Source organism: Plectropomus leopardus, chromosome 19, assembly GCF_026936395.1.
Source record: "Plectropomus leopardus strain MGB_pleo_1.0 chromosome 19, ASM2693639v1, whole genome shotgun sequence".
NCBI classification, from domain to species: domain Eukaryota; kingdom Metazoa; phylum Chordata; class Actinopteri; order Perciformes; family Serranidae; genus Plectropomus; species Plectropomus leopardus.
Genome location: NC_142194.1, coordinates 19,285,315 through 19,297,208, shown reverse-complemented (window position 1 = coordinate 19,297,208; position 11,894 = coordinate 19,285,315). Strand labels below are relative to the sequence as shown.

The 11,894-nt window shown below is 38.6% G+C and overlaps 1 protein-coding gene and 1 long non-coding RNA gene across 6 annotated transcripts in view; one reads left to right on the top strand and one right to left on the bottom strand.

Annotated features, from left to right (window-relative positions):
* The first annotated feature begins 947 nt into the window (after nt 1-947).
* On the top strand, nt 948-3,392 carry LOC148186345 (uncharacterized). 2 transcript variants are annotated; one of them, XR_015774953.1, is made up of 4 exons: nt 948-1,002; nt 1,690-1,736; nt 1,843-2,068; nt 3,306-3,392. It is a non-coding gene; the product is annotated as an uncharacterized LOC148186345 (long non-coding RNA). The 2 variants fall into 2 exon arrangements; XR_015774954.1 differs by having other exon boundaries at nt 1,687-1,736.
* The window catches only part of mpp2b (MAGUK p55 scaffold protein 2b), a 58,380-nt gene continuing 48,247 nt past the window's right edge, over nt 1,762-11,894 (bottom strand). For 2 of the 4 annotated variants that reach the window (XM_042507697.2, XM_042507693.2), the window contains 6 exons: nt 10,637-10,739; nt 9,527-9,595; nt 9,284-9,445; nt 7,736-7,938; nt 6,523-6,651; nt 3,733-5,114 (listed from right to left, as the gene is read on the bottom strand). In XM_042507697.2, coding sequence (XP_042363631.1) covers nt 4,938-5,114; nt 6,523-6,651; nt 7,736-7,938; nt 9,284-9,445; nt 9,527-9,595; nt 10,637-10,739 — 843 coding nt within the window. In that variant the 3' untranslated portion in view covers nt 3,733-4,937. Of the gene's footprint in view, nt 1,892-3,732; nt 5,115-6,522; nt 6,652-7,735; nt 7,939-9,283; nt 9,446-9,526; nt 9,596-10,636; nt 10,740-11,894 lie in introns of those variants that run through there. The other 2 variants (XM_042507694.2, XM_042507695.2) reach the window with 2 other exon arrangements.

Genomic DNA, 11,894 nt, shown 5'->3' with positions numbered 1-11,894 from the left:
TTCAGGCTGTCAGGAAGAACGTCTACATGGACGACTGTCTAAAGAGTTCAGCCACTGAAGGAGAAGCAGTCCAGATCATACGAGATCCCATTGCTCTGTGTCAAAAGGGAGGCTTCATCTTGGAGAAATGGATCAGCAGTAGTCGTGCTGTTTTGCTAGCCATCACAGAAGATCAAAGGGCCAAGGAGCTGAAGAAAAGGAAGCTAAGGTTGTATGCTGAAAGTTTGATCGTTGATGGAGCTGAAAATGGACATTGTACACATTAATGCACACTGGGGGGAACAAAAAGATTGTCATGCTGCAAACAACAACAGCCTGTGGATTCAACGAGGAATGTAACACACATCGTATGGTAATCAAACGCAGCGAAGCGTGTCAGCCGGTTACACCGGGGTTAAGCATAGCAGTGGCTAAGTACTAGGCTAGCTTCTTTAATAGAGTGTATATTTACAAAAAAATAATAAAGTTGATCAGTTTAAACATTGGATATCTTGTTTCTGTACTGTATTCAATTGAATATAGGCTGGAAAACCATTTACAAATTATTGCATTCTGTTTTTATTTGTTTTACATAGCTTCCCAACTTTATGGGAATTTTGAAATTTGTAAAAGTGTAATCACATTTAAAATTTGCCAAAAAAAAAAAAAAAAAGATGTTTTCCATAAAGGAAAAGTACATGATGGGCCTGCCTCAGGCTGCATAGTGCTATGGATACGGTCATTATTTAGGGGAGGAAGTAAAATCATTTTCTGATGGCTTTTCTGAGAAAGTTTGTATATCATAAATGGAAAGAAAACAAAAGTGGTCTAGATTCATGAATTACTTTGTTCAACACACATGAAAAACATGCAAGACACAGCACACCTCAAAGGCCTGTGTCTTTAAAAAAGACAATAATGCTGTAAAAGCTATTCAGGTTGTGCACTTCCCTAAGTGACACATTATCCTTTGATAGCAACAAGGGCAGGACAGCGTCTGTATGTTTTGGATTCTCAGATAAGGTAAGGACTCATCCAACAGTGACATTATCTTCTTATTCTGTGTCAATAAGGTAACATATGTTAGAATAATGTGAATGCAGTTATTTTTCACTTACAGATGTAATGAGCAACAGATAAGATGAAGGTCCACGGTCAATTGTTAAACACAGGCAGTATAAAGTCAAACAGTATGCTGGTCATTCACATACACACATATTGTTTGAATTTAACCTTAGCACATGAACTGCTGAGCAGTTTTCAGAGGGTTTTAAAATGATATTGTTAGTGAAACGCTGCAGGGTCACTTCAGGTCACAACCTGTGATTTGCCAGTAAGTCTCATATAAATGTTCCAGTGGGCTCGTATAATCTACGATGTAAAGGCTGACACATTATCATGTGATGACAGCTCACACACCCACTTGTTGATTTTTACCAGTCATATGTCCGGACTTAAGCTGCATTCAAAAAAATGCTAGTATTATTAATTCACTCTATTTACTGTATTAAATCTGACACTGTAGATGTTTGCTAGCTTGCCCATAACTGCAAACTAACTTACATTTAATTTAAATATAACATAATAATATAAAAATATATCAGAAAAGAACATAAAATGTTGTATTGAGTCTGCATGATTTTCATTTTTAAAGATTTGTCACACATACGGTAATGTTGTTTATTTTTCCCCTCACATTAATGTCAGCAGGTTGACATATTTCCAGCCATGAATATAGGGGATATCTTTCCATTTGTGTAAGTAGTCAAATACAGACAAAAAAATAATCTTCCCATACAGCACAGGAGCTGCTGACTTATGACAAAGAATCTAAATCTTAAAATGATGTAAATGTGCTCCTAGATTCCCAGGCTTGGTGGTGTGTCTCGCTGTCATACTCCTGTGCTTGTATCTGCACGTAAAAAAGAAAAAAGCAGCATATGACGTCACTCTATCAACACTGGAAGATAACAACAGGTCTTTAGAACTCTATACAATTTCTCTGTCTGACGGTCAGGCAGAAGAGGACAGACATGACACACTGCCTCGTCAGTACAGCACAGCGGACCACCCACCGCCATACTCACTGGTACGGTAGCCCTCACTACAGTCGCCAATGTCATTGCATCACTGAAATCTGATTTACACACAGATTTAAACTAATTGTGTGATATTTTTCAGTATTGCTAGCATATAGAGAACATTTCACTAAAATCATCAGTGGTGTTTTGAAACTGAGAATCATAAATCACTTAAGGTGGATGAGAATTATTAAATCAATATTTTTAATTCCAATTACACTGTCTGTGAGATCAACTCTTCTTAAAGGGATAGTCGGACATTTTGGGAAATATGCATAATTTCAGACATGAGCAAAAAACACGCATCAATTTCGTCCCAATCACCAGAGTAAAATGTTGACATTGTACGGTTCTGCAAAAATTTCTATATGTTACATTTGTATATTTCATACAAATCAAATCAACATTTCTGGAGTGAAGTAGCTCAGATTACATGTATATGAGCTATGTCAGGAGGAAAGGATAACAGCAGACCACTGTTCGAGACTGGCGATATTTCCAGCCATGTTTCGCTGACAAAAAGATCTTTTAAACAAGAGACCAAAATATTTCCAGTCATGCTTGTGGCAGCGAACCAGATTTTTTTTCATCGAGATCCCGGGACATTTCCCACCATGTTAGGACAAAACTGGGCATTTTTTAACAAGATACTGGGACGTTTCCAGCCTTGTTTGCAATGACAAAACCAGGATTTTTAAATGAGCTGCCGGGACATTTTCAGCTGTGTTCATAGCATCAAAACAGTAAAAAAAAAAAAAAAAAACCTGGATCATTTTCAGTTGTGTTTGTGGTGAGAAAACAGTATTTGTAATAGGACGTAAGGACATTTTCAGGTGTGTTTGTGGTTACAATATTGGGTACTTTTAATCAGAAGTCGGCATATTTCCACTAACTAACTAACAACATATTAACCACAGCAATGTCATGGCATAAAATTGAAAATGTAAAAAAAACAAAGTTTTACAAATCTGCTCCATACAAATTTAACATATCTGTGGTTTGTACAATTGTTATGTACAATGCAAACATTCATCCTGGTGATGGGACTGACAGTCACTGAGTATGTTTCCCAAAATAAACATTCCCTTTAACACTAAATAATAGTTTTGTTTCTAAGGTCAGTAATGTAGAGCTTCAGGCTTCTATGTACTTTCTGCATGATTTGAAAAAGCACGTATAAAAGATTGTAGCAATTTTAAAATGGACTATATTCCCAAAGTACAATTTTACTTCACTTTAATGCAGTTTGACCCCAAGCTGACAAGCGTTTGGCCGGGTGGCCCGGCACCTGCCTATGAGATGTATCCTCTAACACTGCCTCTGGGACGTCATCACTGGATGACACCCACAGTACCAACTTTGCCATCCTCAACCAGCACCCGTAACCACCCACAGCCACAGAGGCTACACGCAGCATCCACCAGCTAAACTACATTTTAACTGCCAAGAAATGCTGATGCACCTTCTTTTGTTCCTGTGTATTTTGAAAAAGATTGTCATTTATTTTCTGTTGACTTAAAATTAATTTGCATTAGTATTAACTGCAGACGGTGAAGCAATGTTCTCGACATTCGCAATTTTAATACATTTTTATATGAACATCAAAACTACAGTGTAGTTGTCCGGCTGCATCTAAACACCAGCAGAATCATCAAAGCACCAAGTGTATCTCTATGTTATACTATATACTCTTTATTACAATACAGTACTTACAAGTTTGAGGGAAAATAAAATAAATATGAAATGAGTTGCCAGTATTATTTTTCTCTACTTTCTAAGAATGAACATGTACAGTGATAGTGTTTCCTTGGCTTTTGAACCATGTTAAGGCAAAAGTAAGTATGAATTTGAAGCCACTGATAAATATTTTACTGCTCTGTACATTAAAAGTAACAAAAACAAAAACCATGGCAACCTTCATTAATTGTCCGATCTGTAATGTTAAATATGTATGCCTTCATTATACAATCAGTGCATACTGTAGGCTACTTTTTTCTTCAGTTTTTTGTTCTTCTCAGTGCTACAAATACAAATCCAACAGAATCAAGCAGGCAGTGGTTGGATACTATGATCCATTCGCTGGTCCTCTTTCTGTCAAGCAAACCAGACGCTTTGCCAGCATAGGACAACAAATGTACATAATCAACATTAAAAAGGAAACAAAACAAATTGAAACTGCAAGTTTAACACAAAATGTATATTTGTAATCTCCGTGTGTTGATTTGTGTGTATTGCACGTATTTATGTTTTTGTTTGAAATTATCTATTGCTGTTCGTTTTTCAAATGAGTGGAGACGCACGATATAAAGCACATTTCTGAACACATACAATCATACTGTATGATCAAATGGTAAAATATATATATATATCTTTTTTTTTTATCACAAATATGACATTTGGTATCTTTCCTTCACCAATCTGTCCTACCAATCCAATGTAAACATTACACTACATAAAGTAGGAAAGGCTAAAAAGTTAAATATCCTTCAACGAAAAACCTTCAATAGAGCACTGCTATCTGCAAAACACACTCTTAACTCTAAATCTATTTCCACATTTATGATGGCATACACACACTCACTCACACTATTGCACTAAACCTCATAGTCAACTCTAAATCCTTCTCAACGAATATCAATAAAATGATTCCAGTTCTGACGAATAAAGTACAGCTTGACTCAACGGAGGAACACTAAGTTTGTACAAAAACGCTCTACATGAGGCTGGTCATTTGCACTGAATCATGACGCTCGGCCCTCCACCACACACCCCCACCACCAGTGACTGCACGGAGACAGCCCCTCTGGAGCTGCCAATCCGTCCTCTGACCTCCGACCTGTGGCCCCTGGCACCTTGCTGCTGAGCTCTCGGTGATTCTCAGAAGACCCAGCTGACGGGAACCCACTGCTGCTCCATTGACAGTTTCTCCAGTGCCAACCGTAGACTTCGGAACGCCGCCTCCAGGCCGTCGTTTATGATGCAGAGGTCAAAGTAATGTCCATAGGCTCGCTTAATGCGCTCGCTCTCGTCCACCGTCCTCTTTAATTCAGAGTCCTGTAGGGAGCATCTCAGGGAGAAGCGCGGGACAGAGAAACGATAAGATGACAATAAATACAATGAGCAAGCAATTACTTGGATGGAGGAACAGAGTAAACAGTGAAATTGGTGCAGAACTGAAATCAAATTAGTTTACATAATTTAGATTATAAAAATGCTATTTGCTTGTTTGCTATGCCGAGTAAATCAAACACATTACGTATTGCAATTACTAACATAATGAAGCTTTCATGTGATGCTTTTCAGTCTAATGATTCCAGAGTACAGCATGTAATGTTTAATTCTAAAGGAAAACTGACTTTTAAAGCCCCTTAAACTTTTAATTCGGAGGTATTTCTCTATAAAATTACAGCTTTTTTTCTGAACGCTTAAAGTGTAACAGCAATTCCTGAAGCACCATCTCTGAGACCATGAACACAAACTGAATGCATGTTCACTTCTTTGCACTCAGTTTGTCAATAACACACTTTAGGCAAAACTATAAACATTGGTCTCTACATTGTTACACTATTTTGCAAATTGTCTTCCCACATGGACACATGCTCCCTAAGGACAATATGGCATGTGAAGTGGACCACGTCTAACTGCCAGACCAACATTTAGATTAATTGTTTTCTCACAAAAATATTTTTTGCCTCCTTTCGCCACACTTTGGCTGTTTGAAGAGTGATAGAAAATTTTCCCCTTTTCTACTTTGGCAGTCATCCAGAATACACATCTATACTTTACACATGATACCTCTTTGTTTGTGTGCTTATTATATTTAGGACAACTTTATAGCAAAATGCTAAACCCTGCATACAGAAACAGTTGCTGCTTTGTGTGCTTGTTTACTGATGGTTTGTGTGGACTATGTTGGTTTGTATGTACTGTTTTGAAGCAAAAATGCTTTTTTTTTAAGTGTGCTTTTGCAAGAGCTGTATAATGTTCTGCTGGTTTGGTGTAAAATTTTTAAGTCAGTGTGTAGAGTTTCATAAAATCAGCCAATAGTCATGGGTCATGCCTTTGCAATCAGAGAAAAAACTGCAAATATTTGTGACTAAATAACTAACAATCGATGTTAAAAGTTTTGCAAAGGCATCCTCAGATATAATTCACTAAGAACTTAACACTCAGCTTTGATCACATTTAAGCAAAAGACCTCTGGCAAGTATAGAACCCACCAATTATAATCGCCTTACGATTCAAATGTTGCAAAATCCGGATTGGTGTATCAAAGTACATAACATTGCCTTTCCAACAAAGCCACATCAAACCAGCATGAACAGCACAAACCAAACAGTAAAGAATCTCTAATGTGAAACAACCACACCTGTTCCAAACTGTGTGTTAACAAAGGACCCTTTAAGTAAAAGATGATCGGAAGATTGGGTTATCCAGGGCCTTTAAGTAAACACACACTCACCGTTAACTGTTTTGTGACCACTCCTGACTCAATTGCTGACCTATTCATAGCTTTGAGAACCTCAAAATCCGGGGCTTCGATGAACACAACATAGGGCAGGAACTCTGACGTCCGCAGGACTTTAAGAGCCTTCAGAGAAAAACAAATGGATGTGAGACATTTAACAGTCACTGCATCACTGCACAGCAAGCGATGGGAATAGCTGAAACTCACAGGAAATTATACAGCTGAGAATGTGATTAAAATGCAGCATCTTCATCTAACAAATTTATCAAGCTAATGCGTGTAAATAAGATTAGCTGAGTGTTAACAGCGTATAATGCTGATCATTAAAACAGCCTTTTTGATAAATATTTATGATGTTCTTAGCCCTCTGAGACCTGCCAGAGAACAGTGTTTGTCTTTTTTTAGGGGGTAAATGGGATTTTTAGAGGGAGATAGCAGGTCAACAGTATATACCATATACAAGTGGTAAATATCATCTAAAGCTGGGAACCTGACAAATAATTTGAGATGCAGTCAGTACTGTGTGTCAAGTTGTTCTTGTCATAAATATGTAATAAACATTACAGCGCTGTTCAACCTTAAAAGTTTAGAGCATTTAGGGGTTGGAAGATCATGATGGGAGTATATGATGGCCATATCAATGCTCAATTATGTCCCATAAGTTGTTGCAGAAATTCTCCTCGAGAACAAACTTTTGAAAGCCATATAATATCCACTGAATGTCTGTAGTTTCTTATTTGTAATTGTTAAGTTGCATGAGGCTCTGACTGTCTTAAAGGTCACAACAGGTCATTTTAAACAGTGATCATTTAAAAGTTCTAACAACAATAAAAAAGCTTCTACGGGGGCCAACATCATCATATATGATTCAAACTGGGCTCACTGAATCCACAAAAATCTTCAAGTCACACCAAATTAATGCAATGCCAATACTGTTTAGGGACCCCTTTATTTGTACTACATGCAAAAAAAAGCATGACTTTGGCACTAAACCAAATGGGACTGGCATAAAGTGGGCATGTTTATAAAGAGTAGACTCATTGGTAACCATAGAACCAATTTTCATTCATATATCTTGAAATGAGAGGTCAAATGACCCCTGTGAAAATGACCACGCCAGTTTTTCTACATAACTGGTTTAAACCTAGAATGTTGGATGGAAGAAAAAGCAGAAGCAGGGACTGACGGCAATAGGAGGTTCCTCTACCTGTGGGTTGACGTCCAGGATGCAGATCTTTCCTGTTTCTATCACCTCATGTATAGAGTTGATCTTAGTGCCATACAGGTTTCCGTCATACTCGCCGTGTTCTAAGAAACGACCGTTTTTGATGTCACACTCCATTTCGCTGCGGGTCATGAAGGAATACATCTGGCCATCCCTCTCATCCACCTTTGGTTTTCTGGAGGTGACTGAAGGACAAAAAAGAAGCAGAACAAAAAGATCCATTGCAAAGTGCAAATACACACCAACTGGTAAAATACGAGGATAAAGTCACAAAAAGAAGGAGAAAATATGACAATTTAAAATCTATATATTGAAAAAAACATCAGCTTCAGCACATGAGACTGAAAACTAAGACAACAAAGACAGAAATGAAGTGGAAAAGCAGTACAAAAACCTTAAAAAAAACCTTTAAAAGTGTACTGAGAAGAGAGCAGATCTCTGGCAGATGATCACTCTGGACAATTGTTGGGATTCCAGCAGATGCACTGCAGCACATTTCAGAAGATATGATATAACTATGGGCATCAATGTATTCTTAATAAGCAGAACTGCAGAATCAGCCACAAATCTTTGATCCATGTCATTCATAATTAGACTTTGAAAGGTAATAACTTTGTAGACTGTTGCACAAAAAAGTTGAAAATGACAACAATAAACACTTAAATTAGACAAAAGAAGAAACAGTTAAGTCACAGTTACAACAGATACATACCGTGCTTACATACTTATGGTAGAAGCACAAATATGGAGGAAAATGATCAAATCAACAAAATTGGGCGTGCAAAACGTTCTGCTTCTAAGACACTTCTTCTGTGGTATGATGCCCTATTCAATCAAGTTGCAGCTGGAACATGGGGCAGCTGCATGCAGTGAAATTGTCCCTCACGGCTCCCTTACAGTCAAGAGGGCCGCAACGATAACGGGCAATAATCCATCTCATATGGTTAATCATAACATATCAGGTATGGACCAAACTTTTAAATGGATGTCAGTTTTGCACCACAACAATGGCAGAAATGTGGCCTGCGACAGACGGTAAGACTTATTGTTTTTTATTTAATTCAGTTTCTGGAAAACCGCTCCAACTGGCCGATTAAGAGGAGTGAGGAGTTAGCAGTCAATAAAAAAATTCAATAAAAGAGGTTTCTCAACAATGGTCAATCACCGTATGAGTATACAATCATAAATGTGTATGCAAAATATTAGGCCGATTGGTCTAGTAGTTTGTAAAAATAGTTTTGGATGGATTCATGACACACTCACATACTCACGTACACGCACGCACGCACACACACACACACACACACACACACACACACACACACACACACACACACACACACACACACACACACACACACACACACACACACGACTAAAAGCATGATCCCTGCAGTTAGGCCTGGCACTGATCATGACAAGTTACACAGTATGCAGTAAAAACGACAAACACTGTAATGATTAAATACATATATATATATATATATATATATATATATAAACATTGTGATGATGCACGGCTGCACTCACAGGGGATGGTGGTTCCATACCGCTGGGGATCTGACACCAGCAGCTTGTTTTTCAGACTGCGACGGCCGACGCCCTGTGCACCAATCAGAACCAGCGTCTTTCTCCTGAAGGGCGGGACCTTGGCAACCTCTTCATATATCCGCAACTCATGGCGATCAAATTCTAGTCAGAAAGCAGTGATTAAGGACATGAACGTAGTAATAATTTTAAAAAACTGATGCTTCACTTTGTGTGGTAAGTTACCTGCATTCTTGGTGGTCAAGTACATCATCTTTTTCTTTTTCTTACCACCCATCCCGGCACATAGAGGACCTGAGACAGACGGCGACACAAAGCGAATTAAAACCTTCAACGCTGTTCCTCGTCCCTCTGTTACCTACTACAAGAAAGTCCCTGAAGGTGAAATGTTTTTGAAAGCACTGCTGGGTCATAAATCCAAAGAAGGTTATAGGTCACAGCACCACTAGGTGGCACTGTGCACCAACACTGATCAGTCTGTGCGACCAGTCTGCTGCCAGGAAACACCTGTGACCGACTGTTCAATATGGCAGATTATTGAGCCCATGGGGGAGAATGTCTTATGAACAGAGAGGTGAATAGAAGCAAACATGAGCTCAGTTGTTCATTTTCATGCCAGAATTCAAACCACCAAGCTGTGACATCAAATACTGTGTGAACATTATATTGCTTATTTATGATCGTATGTTCAAAATGTATGAACTGGATCGACACGTTTCAGACATCAAAATCCAAAACATGACTTTTTTTATTCAGATCATGCTCTCAGTTGGTATAATGTGTGGAAAGCCTGCTAGCAGACAGATGTGTCCTTTCCAGGCTCCAAGGGCAGTACAGTTGGGCTGTCATCTTTCTTTCCTCTACAAGTGAAGGGCACGCTGCTGGCTGTGACTCACCACCTGGTTTTGTTGCACAGAGCAGATAAATCTGAAGGAGCAGAGCCTCTTTTCACCCCGTATCTCATACGAAAAGAGATGATTATTGATCAGGTTTGTATTTACAGCGGTCTTATCGCCATTCCTCAATCAGTTCTCCTTCTCGGGGAGGGCTGCTTGTGAATGTCAGACCATGTGGCTTAATAACAAGCAGATTGGATCAGGCTACCTGAGCCCCGCTGATGCTCATTACCAGTTCTCCAGCGCTCACCGACGGCACAACATTCTGGAGAGGTGAGGGGAGGATGAGCGGCCAGCGCCAGATGAAATGCTTGTATGATACGGAGGGGGAACAGATGTTGTCTTTGTTGTCGGTGTGTTTGTGCAGCGAGGAGTCTGTGTCGAATCTGCATAATGAGAAGTGCTTCTCTGCTCTGCTGCGTGCTGCTGAGAGGTGTACCTGTGGTAGCGAGCTCCAGATCTCTCTTCACAAACGCTTTCCTCTTCTCTTCAAGCAGCTGGCTTGGAATTAGACCTGCGCTGCCTCCTTCTATGTGACAGGCCTGTGAGGTAAACACAAAAAAGATGTGATGAGGGAACAAGCTAACAAGCTAGTGAATAAACTCTCCGGTCTGAGCTAGAAATGGGTCAATTTCTTGTTTTGCCAGTCTGGTCCGGCGTTTAATCCGGTTTGAATTTATGCATCAGTAACCTGTGCAGACCACATCATGGCGCTAAATGCAACCTTGACAACATGATTAACATAATATTATGTTTATTTAAAAACAGACTAACAGAGCTACTAGTGTCTGACAGGCCAATATGTAATTTACTGCAAAGGCGAGCACCACCAACATTAAGTAGATCAAATTTCTGAAGTAGGTGGATGAGGGAAAGTGTCACGTTGTGTTTGTTTACTAATAGATGCATCTGTTTTTTGGGTAACAAGATGAGGCATAGCTGAGTTCATTTCAAATAAACTGCACCTATATGGCAACATTTTGGATTTGATGCCAAAAAAAAAAGAGGCGTCTATTGAGCCAATATTCCGCCAAAACATGCAAAACAGGATTTACAAATGACTTATAATTTACCGACAAACAAAAAGTAGTGAATAAAAAGCATCATTAACCAACTAATTCAATTTGTTTCGCAAATACAAAATGTACCCATCAAAGTAACATACAACATATTTCGACTACATCATGCTTCAGGAACAAACACAACATGACTTCAAGTTACAAAAAAATATCACATGACTTTCGACTGTATTTTTCTGCTGTGAATAATGCTGGGATTTTTTCATAAATATGCCACATAATTCTACCTCCACAACAGCAGGTGGCGCTATGAGTCAATTTAATTGCTGCTGTTTTTCTTAATAAAAAGCACAATAAGGTTTTTGTTTCTCAACCGATTGCTATGAGTTGTTTTTATATCCATGGCTTTATGAGAACTCTGTATTTGTTTAATAGGTACATTTTGTATTTGTAGAACAAAAATGCAATAGTCTGTTTATGTTTTTCATTTGCAACCTACATTATGTTTATAATTAAATCATAGGGCATTTGTATAACATGTTTTGTTTGTTATGTTTTGGCAAGATACTGCTCTGAAGGTTTCTGGTAGGCTAAATGACAATCTCCCATGACAACCTCCTAGTTACTGTTAGCTATATTTCATGCAATTTCCACTAAATATCTCAAAAGAAAACCTGT